At 41.6% G+C, this 19,804-nt stretch overlaps 1 protein-coding gene across 3 annotated transcripts in view; it reads right to left on the bottom strand.

Annotated features, from left to right (window-relative positions):
• Positions 1–19,804, bottom strand: part of gnao1a (guanine nucleotide binding protein (G protein), alpha activating activity polypeptide O, a) — a 91,540-nt gene that overhangs the window by 5,036 nt on the left and 66,700 nt on the right. Inside the window, exons 5-8 of one of the 3 annotated variants that reach the window (XM_072695619.1) lie at positions 10,458–10,586; positions 7,925–8,054; positions 5,148–5,301; positions 579–4,552 (exon numbers count right to left, since the gene is read on the bottom strand). In XM_072695619.1, the coding sequence (XP_072551720.1) occupies positions 4,365–4,552; positions 5,148–5,301; positions 7,925–8,054; positions 10,458–10,586 (601 nt within the window). In that variant the 3' untranslated portion in view covers positions 579–4,364. The other 2 variants (XM_072695620.1, XM_072695618.1) reach the window with 2 other exon arrangements.

Genomic DNA, 19,804 nt, shown 5'->3' with positions numbered 1-19,804 from the left:
CAATTGGAACAATTATTAAAAGAGCAAAGCTGCAGATTCTGCAGTAAAAACACACTACATAGACTTTTTAGTAGGAAAATACTGAGGAACATACTGGTAAATGAGGCCCATAAAAGGGGCTTCTTCCCCCAGTTTTCCCCTATAAAATGACTATTAGATGCTTCCCAGCACTAATAAGTAAAAAGAGTCAGTAATAAGTCAAACATTTAATAAAATAATAACATATATACAGGACCTATACAAACTATTTCTGATTTCTCTCAGTTCTTCAGCTATTCTAAGCTTATACTTTTAAGCCAGAACAAACATAGGCTCACATCAGCTTAGATTTCGACATTCATGTTCAATCCAGCTTTGCGCATAATTGCTCACTATCTGTAAAATGTGCATGAGTTCTTAGGACATGTTCTTACCCGTGTACTCCGGGAAACAGATACTCAAAGGCGATTTCTTGATCTTTTCAGCGAACAGGTCTTTCTTGTTGAGGAAGAGAATGATGGAAGTGTCAATGAAGAATTTGTTGTTGCAGATGGAGTCGAACAGCATAAGAGACTCGTGCATGCGATTCTGCAGGAGAAGAACAAAATGGAGGGATAGACAGAGAGAGGGAACGCAGAAAAGGTTACGCAGAGAAAACCAGAGCAAAAGGAGTGGGTCACAACATAAAGAACGGCATACAGGAAAATGGCAGGAGTCCTGATCTCTTTCACATCAGTTTTGAGAACGTAACTTCTGCTGAAGCCACCTGTAGCTACTACAGTCAGTGTGCAGCAATATCCAGAATGAATGCCTGTAGCCTGTAGATTCAGTGTGTGCAAATAAACATGTGGTTCCTAATAGATCGAAAGAGGATGGGAGGGATAGATGGAGGTGAGAGAGAAGACTTGAGGCATAAAAAGCCCATACACTGCATTTCGAGTGGCACTTCAGTCATTTATTTCATATAAATACACAAATGCAAATACACATCCATTGTTCAATAAATAATTAAGAGCAGTGAAAGACACAATAACTACAGCAGATAGACATACAACTGAAAGAGAGACAAACACTGCGATCACACTCAGAACACCAACAGGGTGTTATGACTTCTAATTGACAAATCTAGTTAGTTGGTAGAATGAGAGACTTTGGGATGAAAGCAGGGGACAGATGGCACTATGCATTTGGCACATACACCTACACTAATTATTTCTCTAATCCAGATTCCTCTAATCTAATCTAGACTAGCATTATTTAAAACTACTATCCAAATGTGCCTCGAGTGTCTTGTTTCATAACTTCACTGGCACTGGGAGTGAAGTGCGTGCCTTCGAGGTGCTGGAGAAACAAAGACAATGGCCATCACAGACATTCGTACACCTTTGGATGCGGAACAGCTTAAAAACGAGTTGCTGCCCGTAGCTACTCTTTTTACAGTACCTTTTCAATCTTTCTGTAAAAGCGTTTTCCACTGCTGACAAAATCTCATTCCAGCAGGTAATGTGAAGTCAAATAGATCATTTCGATTCAATTATACATCAGAATCCACAGCGGCAGCAGTCTGGCCACAGCACCAGCTGCTGTAGTTTAGGTAAAAAAAAAAGAAAAACACAGAAATACAACCAGCCATTAGTCGATCAGCAGTGTGCTGACTCAATTACCCACAAATCTCTTTACCTTGGCCTAAAACTTCATTTCCCACAAGCCCACGGGCTGATTTTCAACTTCCTTCCACACAACCATAGACCCATCATTCTCTCGACCAGACACACAAAGCTTTACTGACGTCAGAGCTAGCTTTAAGGCTATGCTATGCGTGCCGAGAGTGAGAGAGAGGGGGGGAAAAACCCACGAGAGATGTTGAACAAGAAGAAAAAAGAGCTGGGAGAAGGTTGGCGTCGGCTTGAAATTGGTGTCACAGTTGGATGGGTATGAGGGCTGAGGGTTTGTTTTGTCTCTGGAGGAGGAGTGATAATGACCCCTCCAGCTGAGACACTGAGAGCACGCTGAGTCAGAATGCACTTCTTGTCTGTCATGGAGCTGCTGCATACTATACACACTTCAACAACACTTATATATGGTGGAGAAGTGTCTCCGCAATGCATCACCAGCAGAACGTATCATCACCGGCGCTTACGTTTACGGCGCTTGGCTGAACTGCGTTACAGATGTGACATAGCGTCAGTGAAATGTCCTGGAGTAACCCTACCCAGCAGATTTGAGTGTTGTCCTGTTTCAACACTTCCACTCGATCCACCCACCCACATTTTAGTCATTTCTAATTCCCACCCATTATCTAGGTTTCCCCCTTTCACAGAACATTACCAGCACTGCAAGGGTGAAGGCTAGCACATGCTTCCTCACATGAGACACATACAGCCAGGCAATTGCTTCTTTTTTAAACATCATAGGACAGCTAAGCACGCTTGGCTGAGTGATGATGGGAGAAGAAGGGCCATTCTAAACACCTAAACAAATGTGCTCTCCTGGACTCCCAGCCATGGATAGTTGTGGCATCATCGGAGTCGAACCAGTGATGACCGCTGCCGTGAATCTTGTCCGGTTAAGAAATGTGCTAAAATGCTTTTGGGCAACCCAGACCCGATTAGCTGGACACTGTGTGTTACAGGCGAGAAAGACAAGGGGCTCCAGTTCATCATTTCAAATATGCTATGTACCTTCTTATCCCAACATTTTTGCTAGCTTTAGTCATCCAATAGCTAGAACTCTCCCGTCATGAGATGCTACAAGTGCTGGGAGGGTGAAGGCAAGCATGACATTACCTGCATCTTTCCAAACTGCCGCTAACACAATGTCACTGGACAGCTGTTCGATGTGTTTGTAACAGAACTGCCAGTTCTGTTACATCAGCCAACAGACACATGCACTGGCTAGCACTATTGAGAGAATGGGTGGGGGAGAGGGAATGCCATCCTACCCACCCAGTAAGAGCAAGGCCAATTGTACTCCCTGGCCATGGATGGCTATAGCACCACTGGGGATCAAATTGGCAGTCTCCTGACAACAGGGCTTGTGATAACCGGTAAGGCAGCCCTATCAACACACATTTTGGAACAAGCAATCATGCAGATGTTGGGGGACAAAAAGAAAGCCTGATTGGAGGCTTGCACTGGGCTAAATAATAAGCTACGGCCAAAATAAACAGCACACAACCTGAGGCACACCAGCTGAGCCAATCTGACACTATGATTAAACTGTACCGATTGACACAGATGGATCGTGCTTGGCAGTCAGACTTGGTCCATTTACGGCTGCAGATCGGCACTAGGAGGTTTAAGAAATATGACAGAACTGGTCTTCTCTATCTACTAGCTCTCTCATTCAAAACAAATTCAGACAGTTATGTACATTACAATTTATCATTCCAAAACACAAAAAAACAACCAAGAAGCTCCAATAGACGAGTAATATGTATGTACACACACATTTCTATCATAATTACAGGTGCCGAGACACATATCAATCTTAAAGATCCTGTATTTAGAGTTTTTCAAATGAGATACTGTCTAAGCATTAAGTGTTCCCTCTCATCACTCCTGTTACACTTATAATCTGAGACACTTCTGAATCTTTAAGCTGTGTGTTCTGTTAAACTGTTATAGTTCATAATAATCTAATTACTCTGAGTATAATACATAAAGACTACCCTTTCTTATTTTTTAAGACATTGAGAGAGCGCTATTTTAGTTGTAGCCTAGCCCATGGCATTGGCTGTCGGGCACAACATTAATGCCATTTAAAGGTCACCTGCAGAGTTTCATCAACATTCAAGTCTTGACAATATCCATAAACTCTTATCTGTTGTGGCACTCGAAATATCACTTTGAAGGACCATCACATACAAGTGACCCAGCAATAATGGCCGTTTAAGACAAATAGCGCTACCTATGTTTCATATTTCCTACAGCACAAATATGTTTTTATTCCCAAATACAGTCAGAGTGATTTGATTATTTTTTTGGCACTGTCCTTACGGCTTATCAATCAGATGAACAAATTCAATCAGATGAATTTGATCATATCATATGATATGATTTTGGGGCAAGAAATGGCACGCTTACAGGATGAGAAAAGTTTGGCATTAAAATTCATTCATCCACACTCCCAGCTCAATTAAGCTGCACCACAGCAGCCCAATGAGAGAGTAGATCTAGAATTTAGCCTCACACCTGGCAAACTTATGTAAGAATCAATAATTGGGTCCTGATGTTTGGATTAAAATTAAGCTTGTCCCTTAATGGTGAATGCAATGGATGTTTCCCTTGCATTCAATCACTGAAGAAGTAGACAATAAGAATAATACGGCAATGACAATATCCAAGAACAGTGCAGTGGGTGCAGCATTCCTCAGCTATTCCCGGTCAATATAGGCCACAGAAGCGCAGGTTGTTGGCAATGATGACGTCAGTGACCGCATCGAAGACGAACTGGATGTTGTTGGTGTCCGTGGCACAGGTGATGTGAGCATACACTTCCTTGTGGAAGGACTTGTTCTTGCTTTCGTACTGCGACTGGATGTATTCCACCCCCTCCATGAATGTGTCCGGGCCTGGAGCGCAAGATGCGGCAGAGAGAAAGGCCAAGAACAGTGGGAGGATGGAGGAATGATGGAGCAGAGACAGAAGAACAGGGAGTGAAAATGAACATAATAGAAAGTTGAAATAAGGAACAAAACATGCAGAAAAGAAAATACGAAATACGAAAATACAGTGGCATGAAAGCGGTGGACAGGGGGAAAAGCAAAAGGGGTGTAATGAAAATCAGACTGTAAAAATGATGTATTATCTAATAGTTATAAGTCTGATGTTGTAGCAGTCTAATGAAATATGTTAGTACAATATTACAGTAATGCTGTGGTTGGATAAGTGGGTATGAGGTTGTTCAGAATGGAAATGGAAGGATAGCCAACTTGGCTGCATTCCCCTATAAACCAGATTAGAAAGCATGGAACCTTTCCAGGTAATTGATGAGTAGTCATCCAAAGAAGGTGGGGAAAAGTCCCAGTAAAATCATATTTCGTGGAGATGATGTGCTAACAGCCCAGTGTAGTTTTTAAGCATTCTTTTACCTATTCCCTTTCTCTGGCTACTCCTCATTCTGACAGAATGGAGAGAATAGCACCTTGGGCTGGGTGAAGAATTTACCTGTATACTCAGGGAAGCAGAGTTTTAAAGGTGATTTCTTTATTTTCTCCTCAAATATGTCCTTCTTGTTAAGGAAAAGAATGATAGAGGTGCTTGTGAACCATTTGTTGTTGCAGATGCTGTCAAACAGCTTCAATGACTCATGCATGCGGTTCTGTGGAATTAAGAAAAAAAGGAGACCTGTCAGACCTTTGTCAGAACACTCTACACATATACACAAGCAAGCTCAGATGCAATCACATCTCCTGCTTACAATCAGAATGCTGCACATGGAGATATACAAGCAGCGAAAGGACAGAAAGTCATAAAGTCAGAGAAACTCATTCATTCATCAGAATGTATTAATCACAATGCCACATCCCCAGGGCAAGGTGACATATCATATATTAGCTGAATAACAGAATAATGAGAGCAGAGTGGGGAATTTCTTAAGATTATATGTTTAGGGTAAATATATGGTTCTGGATAGTATAATTATATTAAATTCGTATAGCTGGAAGCAGGCACTTCAGCAGTAGTTGAAGGATCATATTTGATTTAGTGCTATGGAGTTAGCTGATAATCTATCATATGTAAAAAGTTGTTTACTTTTATCCCCCTCCACCAAGACTACTGCTCAAAGAGCAATAAAATTCATGAATTTCTACACTGAAGTGTAAGCGAAAAAAAAGAAAGAAAAAAGTGCGCTGCTTTCAACTCGTGTTAGTTTCACATAGATTTGCTGGTGGCAATGGCAGCAGAGTTCATACCTGTGGTAATGTTCTGGTGGATGGGTCGTCTGCAGAACCAGTTTTGAGGTTTTTGTGATTGGCGATTGGTTAGAGAGCAGAGCCGACGGTGAGAGATGGCAGGAGAGGAGCTGAGACGATCGGAGGAAGAGGCGGAGACGCAGAGGCGGCGGCGCGGAGCCGCGAGAGAAGGCCGGCATGACCACACAGGCGTCATATCACAACACAACTCGCCCCTCTTCCCACCCACCCATAAACACATACTGTCCTCACAGCTAGAGCAAAGAACAGGCAGAACAGTTCCAGGTATCGAAGCATGAGGAATAGCGCGGCTCCAGAGGGAAACAAAAGTCAAAAAGTCACGCACACAGCCTCATGCAGATCACAGACAGTGATGTGAATTTGGTGTTAGTGTGAGAAGCTAACAGAAGTTTGTGTGTGTTTATGAAAGCAAGAGGAAGGAGGGAGAAAGAGAGAGAGGGAGAGGGGGTGAGAGAGGGATGGAAGAAGGGAGAGGGGAAGAGAACGAAAGAAGGAAAACCAGCCGCTGGTTTGTACCTTAAAATTCTTTTTTCTTTTTTTTTGGTCATTAGGGTATGTATTGGTATGGCTTGTGTAAGTAGGTGTAGGCTTGTGCAGATATGAAAATCAACCTCTTTTGTCTCTAAAGGTGAATAGATTTCAGTAAAAGGGATTATTATTATTATTATTATTATTATTATTATTATTATAATTGATTTCCTTCTACTATTACTCCACTTTTTCATGGACTTTTCACCATTGCTTCTTCGTGGTCTTTACTGTATGTAGCAATTTAAACTTTAAAATCTCCACTTGAGAAGATATTCGATTCCTATGAGCAATGACCGACAGCACTGTGAAAAAGTATTTGCCCCTTAATAATAATTTGGTTCATCACACAGGGATAACCGCTTTGGAATTATTTGAGCTGAACAATTACACAAATTCAAGTCGCCACATCTAATAATCAAAAGTAACCCTTAACTGTTTTAACTTAAGTCCAGAGAAATCACAATCACCTGGCTGTCTTGGTTGGTAACAATGATCATTTACACAAACTAACCTTTGATTTAAACCCACTGATATAAAGCTACTGATGAAACATTAAAACTAAACATTATTGTTCAGACTGGCCCATAATAGCATACTAATGAGATCAAACTATGGCTGCCCTAGATGTGGAGGAGAGAAATGATTCTGCATTACCTCAAAAAAATAAGAAAGTAAAAAAGGAACAAAAAACAATCTAGTTTTTTTGAGAATGTTCTGTGGACAGTCTTTTTTATTTCAAGCATAAAGCAAATACTGCATTTCACAGCAGGAACATGGTGGTGGAGGTAGTGGGACATTGCAGGAATTGTTGCCTAGAGACCCAGAGAGGTTAAATTCAGAAACTATGAATTTTGTTCTGTATCAGAGAATTCTCAAGTAAACCGTACATGTTTATCTGTTCATGACCTGAATCCACAGATGAGTGGAATTCAATTTCTCCACACCAATGTGAATGGCAGATATGAAATGATAGGAAATGTTGCAATTATATACCAACTTTAAGCAGGGCAATTAGTTTTTCCACATGACTGATAGAATAACTTTGCTCTTTAAATAAATGTAATGATTATTCAGAAAATGTGTTTGTTGGTTGATAAGATTTTCTTTGTCTAATATTACATCTGGGTTAAAGATCTAAAAGCCTTCACTGTGACGGACATGCAATAATAGAGAAAATCTGAGATAAGAGAGCAAATACTTTTTTTTTTCTTTTTTTTTTTTTTACAGAATCCGTCATTCAAATGTACTCGAGGCTGTAAGGGGTTTTGTGAACACTAGAACAATGTAAATCGCCATCGTTTTTGCACTTTCAGTACAATCTCCAACCAAATATGAAAGGCTTCTCGTAAGTACAGTTTTGTTGAATGAAATATTCTCACTCATGTATTCATTAATTAAACAATACATTAACTGCAATATGTTTATAGCAGATCTAAAGACATTTGCAAAAGAGAGTGGTTTGTGTGTGGAACTCACCGTGGTCTCATCTTCGTGCAGCACCTGGTCATATCCACTCAGAGCCACACAGAAGATGATGGCAGTTACATCCTCAAAGCAGTGTATCCACTTCTTCCTTTCTGACCTCTGACCTCCCACATCAAACAGCCTATGAGGATATGACGCAGAGCATGATTATAAACTCACCTACTACACACCACATGCTCTATATAGTACACTCTGAGGTGGGATGCAAAGTTATATATAAAAAAAAAACCCCAAAAAAAAAACCCAATATTGTTACTGCTCACAGCTCTCAGTTTTGAGGTATAGAATTTCAGGTATGGATTTGGTCTATTAAACAACCATGATGTGGCAGAAAGTGTGGCACTGCAAGTGTGGTTATCTAGAATGCTGCCTAATAAGCAGACCAAGACCCGACCCCCAAGAAAACGACTGACCTGTACGGACAGATTCAGCAAGAATTCTGAGCTATCCTTTTAAAGGCAGCCAAAAACTCAAGAAAAGAGAAGCAAATGGATTGCTGAAATTAGCTGAAACAACTGGAAGCCAGGCACAGAAACATATGGGAGCTCAATGATTGGTGAAGCCCACTGTAGCTGCCATGCCAAGTTCAATTAAAAGGGAAAGCAAGCAAACCTGGATGGACTGGTCAACTAAATGTGCATTACAGAAAACGTCTAAAATAACTAAAGTTATTTCAGCCGGGGGGGGATACCTATATCTAAAAATACCTTCACCTACAAAACCTATACCTAAAATAGCTATTAGAGCAAAACATTTAATATTGTTTAAATGAAGATCAAATGTCTATATGCTTTAATATAATAGACAAATGTTTTCATGTAGTGTCCTTGAAAACTTTTCACATGACTGTATGTGTGTAGGCTTAAAAAACACTTTAAAGTAGTACTTTTCAAACTCAGTTCTCGGACCCATGAACTGCACATTCTGTGTTTTGTGTCCTCATATAAGGTCAATCATTACCTAATGAGCTGAATCAGGCCAGAAATAAAAAACCCTGAATCCCTCATTTCTATGGCAATATGCTCCTGAATAAGCTATTGTACAAAAAAAAATGTGTTCTACACCTCACACTAATTATTTCAGCGTTCAAATTTAGTTGATGCTTTCTCCTGGCGCCTGTCCACTGTGGTCCCTAACCCTATTTAGTACAGTACAGCTAGTATCTAGGCCAGTGGTGAGAGAATTTCAGCGTTGAGAGTTCCAGCGAGTGTTTCTACAGCCTGCAGAACAGTTCTGTCAGTTTTTGCACAAATTAACACATTTATTTCAGTCTCTTTAACTAAGACAGAGGATGAGTGAGGGCTAACAAATTTGAAGCAGCAGCTGAAGAGCTTAGACAAATGAAGAACAAAGAGAGGGAGAATAAGATGCATGCATCAACATTTACATCGGATCCCCGTCACACCCAACCTTTGTTGAGGTTAATGGTGTATTCACTTACAGATAATCATGTTACCATAAATGCCTTCATTCTATAAGGCTGATTGCAATACCAAGCACAGAGGTCTAAAATAAACGGATAGGATTCTCAGCCTGGAAGTGCTGTCTTCACAAACACATACTAAAAAAATACTACCAAAGGTCATCCAAATGATTGTTGGTTCCTTTCAGAAGAGTTACAATATAAAGCTTCTAGTCATTTCAGCCTCACAGTAGTCCTACAGACAGACTGCAGGTGGGTTACCTTTGCAATTGTCACGTTTGCAATTGTTGCTTCGCAACAAGGTGTTTAAGGTAATTAGAATGTGCATACAGTACCATGTCAGCAGATTTACTAGCCTGTTAGACTTTTTAGTCTGTAAATAACTCTGCAATTCATAAGATTATACTGTTGCAATCAAAATTATTCAACCCACATCGCAAATGTAACATTACCATTTATTAGCAAACTTTCAGCTGTTTGTAATAAACCAATCAAACAAGACTAATTTAAATAGCTCAACACAACATGACTACAAAATGACTACTGCAGTCTCAAAATTATTCAACCCCTTAGTAGAGCATCCTTTTGATGCAATCTTAGCCCATTCCTCACTGACAAAAGCCTGTAGTTTGTAGTTACTGTGATTGCCAATCCAGAAGCTTCTAGTTCTTCTGAAACCAAGCCTTGATGGACTTTGAGGTAAGCTTGGGATCTAACAGAATTACTGTCCTATTAGAAGCTCCAATGATGCAAAACTTCAGCTTCCTCACAGAAGCACTTTTCTCTTAGAATTTCCTACCTAATACCTAATTTGCAATTGGTGTTGAATAATTGTGAATAATAATTTTGCAACTGTATGCAGTCCTGTGAGTAGGACTAATATTGTAAAAGTGTAAAACTGAAAGGGCTAAAAAAAAAATGGGTTATTGAGAAGTTGTCAAGCTCTGGCCATGGACTGTCACAGTTTGGCACTTTTTAGGTTTAGGAGGTGTGTTTAAGCAGAGAAATCACTAAATTGTGCTGTCCAGACTCCAGATGCTTGCAATGCAGTCACATAGCTGTTGTGTGGGGGGAACCCAGAATGAATATAAAGTAACATACCTGAAATGCAGGTTCTTGAAGGTAAAGTGGGTCTCTACAATCCCAGTGGTCTTCACTCGGGTTCTCAGAATGTCCTGCTCTGTGGGCTGGTAGTCTGCAGCGCCAATCCTATCTAAACTATCTAGGTAACTGCAGAAAGAGAGAGAGAGAAAAAAACAGCTTTAATTAAGTATTAGGAAGAATGAAATAGAAAATGGGGGGCAGATTCCACATCTTACAGTGCTAATGATGACATTTATCTTGACTGACTCAAAGAAGCACAGTGTCAATTTAGAAAGACAATACATACAACCTGCCAGCAAACTCTCATTAACTTGCATCATTGCTATTGCTGGTGAAACGAGTACTGAGTGTCTGTGACTGGCTGCTGTACTACCTATACAAAGTATGATGGCATTCTGACTCAACAACCTCAAGGATATCTCCCTCATTTACACACACACACACACACACACACACACACACACACACACACACACACACACACACACACACACACACACACACACACACACACACACACACACACACACACACAGAGAGAGACAAAACTGGCCACAAAGGAGAAATCTGGCACAGAACTGATATAGTGGTCTGACCTCCGAACACTCCAAACTGCTGCTACTTTGCAGCAGGAACTGAGCTGAAGAAACGTAAGCAATTTATCTTTGCTGAAACAAGAAACAATAACAAAGCTCTGTGCTGGTGGCAAGCACAGGTGGACCAAAAGCTCACAGTAGAGGAAAAACAGTATTATTAAAACTGTTTACATATAGCAAATGGGGTTGGGCAATCTCTAGGCACCACACGATTCAATTCCATTACGATTCAGAGGGCAGAGATGCGTTTATCAAGGCATCTTTTTTTCTATACAGGATGTCTCACTGTGTGACTCTACCTGGTCCTTCTAAAGCAAAGTATCTGTAATGATGCATAACGAATTTACTTCCAACATGTCTTACTCTCCCAAGTAGCCTTGACACAGTAAGCAGAGAGACCAGGATAGATCTGCCATTCCTCTGCTGCACGATCACAGCTCAGCCATATTTGCACCCTTGTGGCTCTTATTTAACAAAGCTTGTTTGAACAAGAGCGGTCCCTCATCTGTGATAAAACATGCAGTTACAATGACATAAGATTCTGTGGTAGTGAATGTCCACGCTGAAAACGGATGCAAATCCCTGGCAATAAAAATTGAGTTGGGTGAAAGCTTTGACATTGCTGGCCTGATGGTCCTCAGTTTGGCAGAGCTAAAAAAAAAAAAAAAAAAAACAACACACCTGGATGTAGTTGCTGTCAATCAGAGCTAAAGTTTGGAGTTGGATTTCTCGCTCATCCATCTTGTGTCTCTGTTATGTGTATGCCACTGACAGTGTGGACCCTGCACTTTCACCTCTCGCGTTTCATCAACATTACATCGTTAGTTAACTTCCAAAAATAATATTTGGCATTTTAAAATGCAGCATTGCGGACAGTGTAATAAACGAATTTAAGCAGAGGATTAGGTGCTATATTGATCTAAAAGTGAAATCAGTTCAATGCTTTGACCATATGACGCATCATCTAACATAGAAAAGTAGCCCAACAAATAATGAGGTTAAGCGGTTATAAGGTAACCTTGCATCACTTTCGAATGTACCAGAATAATTTACTAGATAGATACGCATCTTCCCTCTCCATCTGCATTTGCTGTGGTGTCGGTAACCAGTATAAAAGCCGTAGGGCTCTCGGGGCAGCGGTAGAAATCAGAAGCCATGCGCTAACATTGTACAGGTGCGGTCACTTCATCCCCATAAACCTCCTATTCCTCACCGCCCGCGCCCTGTACATGCGGCGCATAGCTTCACACTGCCTAAACCTGCCTGTGTGAGCTTGTGTATTAATCATTAATAAATGACTGATGAATGTTTAATAACACTGTTGCTAATATGGCACAGCCTGTGCCAAGCTGCCACAGTTGCAGTGGCACAGTGCCAAGGCCCCATTGCAGCTCATTAGCTCCTGCCCCCGAAGACTTAGGCTGTGGAGTCACAGACTGCTTACGGCACGAGTCATGAGAGAGGAGGTGGGGGGGGGCGGGGGGAGAAAAAAGAAGGGTGGGGTGGTGGGGGTGCAGTGGTGCCAGGCGGAGAGAGAAATGAGCAGCGAGGGGTTTTGTTGAGTTTACGTGAGTCACAAGCTGCTTTTAAATGGATTCTCCCAAGGGATGGTGTTACCTGCAATACATCTCACCAACTCCAGAGGGTGTTCTAACTGAAACGGCTCATTGAGATGCATTAATGTTTAATTGGAGAGCTTGTGCCCTACAGGGATGCTTAAGGGCACAGCGCTTACAGGCTCTTTCATGTCTACCTGAGAGCAAACTGAATCATGAACTTCGCAGACAGGACGGAAGCTATGCGCCCACTACCAGACGACTCTCCACATATTAAGTGGAGTTCATAGGCTACACGCAAATGCTACCTTTTCATCCTCTTTCCTTGTTTTTAATTAAACAAGAAAGACCATTGATGCAGTCTGACAGCCTGATGTACTGTTGATTCTGTATCTTCATGTATATCAGTATGAAAACAAATGTGGGGTAGTCCGTTTTCATCATGGTAAAGAAGCACCAACAGCAGTGTTCATGGCTGTACATCATTGTGGTATTGATCTTAATTTTCAAATAAAAGACATTATTTGTTTGGTGAAGCATCTTTAAATCAGCATCATCAAGCAATATAAAATAACAGCTTCAAAATGATTGGAATACTCCCCAGACATGTAATATGTAGAACAGTAGGCCTAGTCAATCTGTAACTTCTAGCTCTGACTACAACCTGGCCATTTACAGCACTGGATACTGGATACTCCTAGGCAGCATGTCATGAGATCCTTAACTTTCCTGAAAACTACCTTATTAAATGGTTGGCGTTATTTGTGGGGGCCATTAGACCTTTAATTTACATTTAATTTACTTTTCCATGCTCCACACACACACAAAACATTCTTTAGCAGTAACTGCTGAGGCTAGCTTTACAGAACATCAGTGAAGTTTCATTTAGTCTCCTAAATTCAAGAAGGTATATTTGCTACATAAGATAGATAAGATATTATATAACTCTATAGTTATTAGATATAACATCTATATATGGTGAACCATTTAGGACTCACATCCTCATCCAATTATATACTCAGACCATCAGCCTGTCGATAAATAACTATGATATTTAGTCAAATCTTCAATGGAATGAGCACATTCAGAAGTTGCTGCATGCTAGTAACCTTTTCTTCAGGCTTGTCTAGAGTAAGTAAAGCAACTTTAGCTTTAGCTGACTTTAACTTGGCAGATCAAGTGTGTTCTACACAAAAAGTCAATACATGCTTTAGCAAGTCTACTGCAAGGTGAAGCAATGTCCACAGGCTTTTAAGGCATTTCATTGGAGCCAAGCAGAGAATTCAGTAGAATTCACAATTTCTCCTGCAGCTGCCCAGTGTTTAGTGGCCTTTTGTGGTCTTCAAGGTTGTTTGCTATTATTCAGCAGTGTTCAGTGCATCTGCAGAATGTGCCAGACAGGCATGGACACACAATGTTGCGGCTACATCTATGACTGATTTATCCCACACACAGTGTCACATTGTTAGCTGTCTGTTTCTTCCTGTGGAGGAGTGTTGAGAAGTTTGAAAATGAGCCTATTTATAGATGCTCATCTGAAGTGATTGCATTTAAAACAGCTTGTTTTGCTGGGTGATATGACCATGAAGTCAATATTGCGATTAACTGAACATTTTACCTCGATTACAATTAATAAGCATTAACATTAGCTACTCAAGTTGCTCAGTCAGCTCGATGTTTGAGTTCTCCTCCATGTTGCTTCAATGTTGCAGACTAGATGGGGCAGTCATATAACACAAATCAAAATAATTAAAATAAGTAAGATTACATTGATTAAAGGGTTCTGAATTTCAGTTTCCAACATAATATAATGCTGGATATAAAAAAAAAAGTATTTGTGTGGAGCATATACATGCATATTTCATGGACAACTGCTGCAAATCACTCCATTACACTGATTTTGGAATCAGAGACAACAGAAACAGAATCATCAATCAACTCGAAACCCTTTGTTAGCTCTCTTGTATATGAACTATTTACGGCATTCAGAAGCAGCCTGTATAAACTGTATAAAAACTGTTTCTACATGATCCTTCCAGACAGATGTAAATACTTTTGAATTAAAGCCACCAGTCCACATGTTGACCTCATAGCCATCGTTTCCTTTCAAGCACAGTTTGCTGGAGTACAGAACCAAAAATGGTATCACTGTCCCTTCACAGCACTGTAGCAGATAATGATTCTACTGAGAAACTGTTGTCATAGCAGCAATAAACAGACTTCTGAAGTGCTTGGTTTCCACATGTTTGGTGGAAGCGTTTTGGACCTTACCCAAGTGCTACCATATCACATCTCCTTTAAATCCCAGCGTGGGGTGCAGGAAACAATTCAAGAGCACAAAGAACGCATGCAGCAGAAGTGGGCTTACAGCATTGACCTGTTACTGTCATTTTTAAGAAAAAAAATGTCTTTACATAGATTTCGTAGTGGCGTAGATGCAATAGATGGGATATAGCAGAGATGCGGGGGAAGATAGAGGTGGCTGGGTGCAGCATTCTCTTCCCCTTCTCTTTTTAATATGTGGAGCTTGTATGCCTCTCCACTCAGGGCTGCCTGCCAGCCCTGCCCCTCCCCCCTCTCCCTCTCACACACACACTCTCTCCCTCTATCCACCTCCATTCTCCCTCCTCCCTCCCTCGATTGCTCCTTGAGTGCTCTGCCTGGCAACACCTCTCAACAGCCAGCCTGCTGTCTGCTGCTTCCCATCAGCACTGAGAAGAGGAGGGGCATGGAGGAAGAGAGAGGAAAAGAGAGTGAGTGTGAAGCATGAGCAAGTCCATTAGGGAGGAAATAAAAGAGCTTATAGGGACCAAATGCAAGGGGGGAAGGCAGAGCAGAGCCGAGAAGGAAAAAGAGGAAAGCCCAAGAGGAGAGGCATGGAATGGAAAGTGCAGCAAAGGGGCTGCTGATAATGATGGAAAAACTTCCGAGAGGATAAACAATGACAGGGCGCCGGGCCGGGGGCCAGAGCAATCTTGTTTCAACACCCCTCTCTGGCACAGCCTCAGGATGCAGGTGACAGCCGCTGCACTGTGGGCTTCATGGGTCAGAGAGTGCAGCTGCATGACCGGGGCACCTCCACTGATGCCTTTCACCAAATCGGACCTTAAAGCGCCCAGTTAAGACATGTAGAGTTGAGTGGGCCTCAGGGCACAGAAGGAGGAGCAGGAGCATGTCCATGATGCACAGGCTGGGTGCTATGAAGGTCAGTGCACTGCACAATGCTGTGGAAGTGTTATACAAGCCCCTGGAAAGAATGACTAACCCCATGAAGCATGCACAATTCTTGGAAGAAAAAAAACCCTACTAGTTGTCACATCCGACCAACTGTACCCTAAGGGGACTTGCATACACAAACAAACACAAAAACACAGCAAAGGGTGAAGTGGCCATTGTGACTAAATAGGTCATCAGGATAAAGATACTACGTCCTAAGCATTAATGGCAGAACTAAGACATTGAGGCAGAAAACGTGAGCGGGTGTATGGGGAAAGGGGGTTGTGGAGTATGCGCACACTCCCCCCTACACATCTGCTGTGTATCTGTGTGGACTTTCCTACCAGCTTTCCAGCGTGTGCTCTTCAAGCAGTCCAAGCTGTCTGACACTATGACACTGCTCAGACTCCCAACAGGCGTCACACTTAAGTATGACCTGCAGCAGTCGTGTCCAAAAAAGCGCCAGCATATGCCTGTAAGAGCCTCGAAGATTTGAGATTTAAGATCTGATCTTCACCAGTCCAGTCTTAGGGTTGAAAATCTCTAGGCACCTCAAGATTCGCTTCGATTACAATTCAGAGGGCTGAGATGCGATTATCAAATGATTATTGATCATCTTTTTTTTTCTATACACTGGGGGCAGTGGTGGCTCAGCGGTTAGGGCGCCGGGATATCGATAACAGGGTTGTGGGTTCGATTCCCGGGCTCGGCAAGCTGCCACTGTTGGGCCCTTGAGCAAGGCCCTTTACCCTTTCTGCTCCCCGGGCGCTGGAGTTGGCTGCCCACCGCTCTGGGTGTGTGTGTGTGTACTCACTGCCCCTAACACGTGTGTGTGAGTGTGTGTTCACTACCAGATGGGTTAAATGCGGAGGACACATTTCACTGTACAGTGTACACTGTACAGTGACAAATACGTGCACCTTTAAAAGAGACATTCGATGCGTCAGTAAAATAAGAGAGCGATGCTTTACCTCAGCTCCAAAGCGGCGCAACATGGCACTAAAGCCCTGGTGCTGAACGACTTAATATGGATGCAAATCCTTTGAGTTTGCAATTTGCTTTGTTCGTTCAGAGTTGGGAGGAAGCTTGCTCAATGGTCCTTTGGTTGGCAGCAACAAAAAACATCTGTGTAGTTGCTGCCAACCAGAGCCAAAGTACCACTGGGGCTCAGAGGTTAGGGCACCAGGTTATTGATGACAGGGTTGTGGGTTCAATACCCAGCAATTTGCTACCTTGAGCAAGGCCCTTAAGTAAGATGCCCAATGCTCCAGGCACACGTGCTTAATGTCAGTGTGTGTGTTTGCTCACTAGTTTGTTCACTGTTTAGATAAGTTGAAGGTGTTAAACACAAAATATTGAAAATCGTGTCTTGTCTATAACCTGAGACAGTAGACGCATCAGAGCTGGGTACCTGGCGCTCTCCTCTGAGCGTGTTGGTTGCCCAGTGACGTTGCATCGGTGGCAGTTCGAAAAGAGGCAGTGGCTGGCTCTGCAAGTGTCAGAGGAGGCATGCGAAAGTCCTCGTCCTCCAAGTGTCTGGAGCATTACATGTGATAGGGGAAGAGTACTAACTACAAGTGGATTGGCCGGATTGGCAAAGGAAATTGGGGAGGGAAATTAGTTTAAACATGTTTAAGTGCTGAAATACTGATAAAGTTATTAACACAAATTTTAACAGAAAAGTTTCCCAATTTGCATTTTTCATGTATGAAGTCAAACATCTCAATATAAGTTCAAAATAATATGAACTATAATGTCTAGAACGACTCCGTACTTCTCATTTTGATATTCAAGTTTTGCTAGCATGCCGCTCTAACTTGATGAATTCACATTTTATGCCACTGTGTCACCTACGGGAAATGCATGGCATCTCTACAACAGCAGAGCAGACAGGGCAAAAAAGATAAACTAGCAGAACTGAATCAACATTATTTTATCAAACACTTAATCTATCAAAATATACCTGAAGGGTTTTGAAGACTTATGGTTTTCTAGACTCTCAGGAAACAGGAAAGAGGTATTTGAGTGGTTTCCTGAGAGAAACCTGGCTGGTTAATCGTAAGTAGGATAAGCACACTGCTAACATGATCTTCTGCATCTATTAAGCAAATCAAGCATATGATATATTTTTGATATTTAAAACAGTGAAGTAAAAGAAAATCTCAATCTCTATTCAGACAGCAGCTCACACCTAGATCTGCCAGTTTCCAGAACAGCATGGTGTGGACAAAATGCCAAAAAGGCCAGTGCTTACTCTACTCTTATTTATATGTTTTCTTAGTGCTGCTGTAGCATGTTTTTCCATATGTAAAGAATGTGATCCACCCATAAAACAAACATACAGACTTTGGTCACAAACTACCCTTTTCATAGGAATAAACTTTACTAAAGTCAATTTTTAGCATTACTCTGATTAAACAAATCCTTGAGAGCTTACGGACATGAAATGTGTTCAGAAAATACTGAAGCACATGCAACAATAAAAGGCAGCTTTGTGTGTCTTTTACACAGTGATCGAAAACAAGACTGTACACTGTGCTCCAATTTCACACGCTGATACAGCACTGACACGCATGAGTCATGACCCTTCTGGTGGCAGATTTACATGAGTTAACAGGGTCACTACTGAAGCTCCTGATTTCATCAGTTGTTTCTGACTACAATGTAAGATTTAAAAGTAGAGAAGAAGACAGTTCTTGTTTTGTTTTTCCAATTTCACTGTTAGTATTCATACCAACCAACACCAACAAATTGTGTGTGTGTGTGTGTGTGTGTGTGTGTGTGTGTGTGTGGGGGGGGGTTATTTCCTTTTTCTGGTACAACCGCAACTCTGTTGAGTTTGAGTGAGAGGCTTAAAATTCCCTAAAGGTGCTGAAAGAGCCGCTTTAGACTCACTTGTTTAGTTTAGTGTTTGTTAATAACCGTTTCCCTATAGATAAAGGTTACAGATCCAGGGGTTCATGAACACAGGGAAATATGATAAACTAATGTTGTCAGGGGAGATGATGTTGACCACTTGCAAGTGGTTACTGGACACTGGGTTTTTGGACACTAGAGCAGACAGATGCTAACTGTTTAGGGTGCTCTCATGTCTGTGTTACCTTCTGGCTCAGACTATATCTCCTTCTAGTCAGGCTGTTGCAGTCAGTAGCCACCCTCTGGTAATGTTCATATTTCTCTGTACTCCACAAACTCATCTCTTTACTACTTTTTTTTTTTTAATAGCACTGCCCACCTGTCCGGCCTGACATTGATGAAACGTCAACTGTCGTACTCTACTGTTACCCGCCACAGACCAGCTTCTCACCCTCCAGCTATTGCTATCTGCCTCAGACTAGTTGTCCACCCTCCATTATAGACTACATTGTAGTTTATATTGCTGTTATTATTGCTGTCAGTAGACCCAAGCGTAAGAGTTTTATAAGGTGGTATGGTGACTTATCAATAATTTATAAGTAGTTTTGACCAGAGGAGAATGGGTCTTCCCTTGTAAGTCTTGGCTCCCCCTAAGGTTTCTTTCTTTGAGGGAGTTTTTCCTTGCAACTGTAGCCTTTGTTTTTATGTTTTGTTGATCTTTTGTCCAGGTTTCTGTAAAGCTGCTTTGCGACATGAGTTGTAAGAAGTGGTATTCAAATATTTGTATTTGCTTCTTTAACAAGACTGTAAAAAAAATCTTATTTAGTCCCAAGTTAAGATCCTACAAAAGGGTAGGACGTTTCTGTAGTACTCTGTTCCCTAAACTTAGCCCCAACCACAAATGCTGTTTAAATTCTCATGGGGCAGTTGGTGTTGTGCTCATGCCAAAGCCTTTTTAGGAATCTTAAGCATCAGCCTTCTTCCTCCCCCCCATTTCCTGCTTATCAACACAATCTCCCCTTCCATTTCAAGCAGAAATAATTTGTCTTCATCTAAACAGAGCTTGCTACAAGCGCTAGCTTCCCAGGCCATTAAAACAAACCATAGCTTCTGATCCAAA

This window comes from Salminus brasiliensis, chromosome 13 (genome assembly GCF_030463535.1).
Source record: "Salminus brasiliensis chromosome 13, fSalBra1.hap2, whole genome shotgun sequence".
In the NCBI taxonomy this organism is placed as follows: domain Eukaryota; kingdom Metazoa; phylum Chordata; class Actinopteri; order Characiformes; family Bryconidae; genus Salminus; species Salminus brasiliensis.
This window is presented reverse-complemented; position numbering and strand designations above follow the sequence as displayed.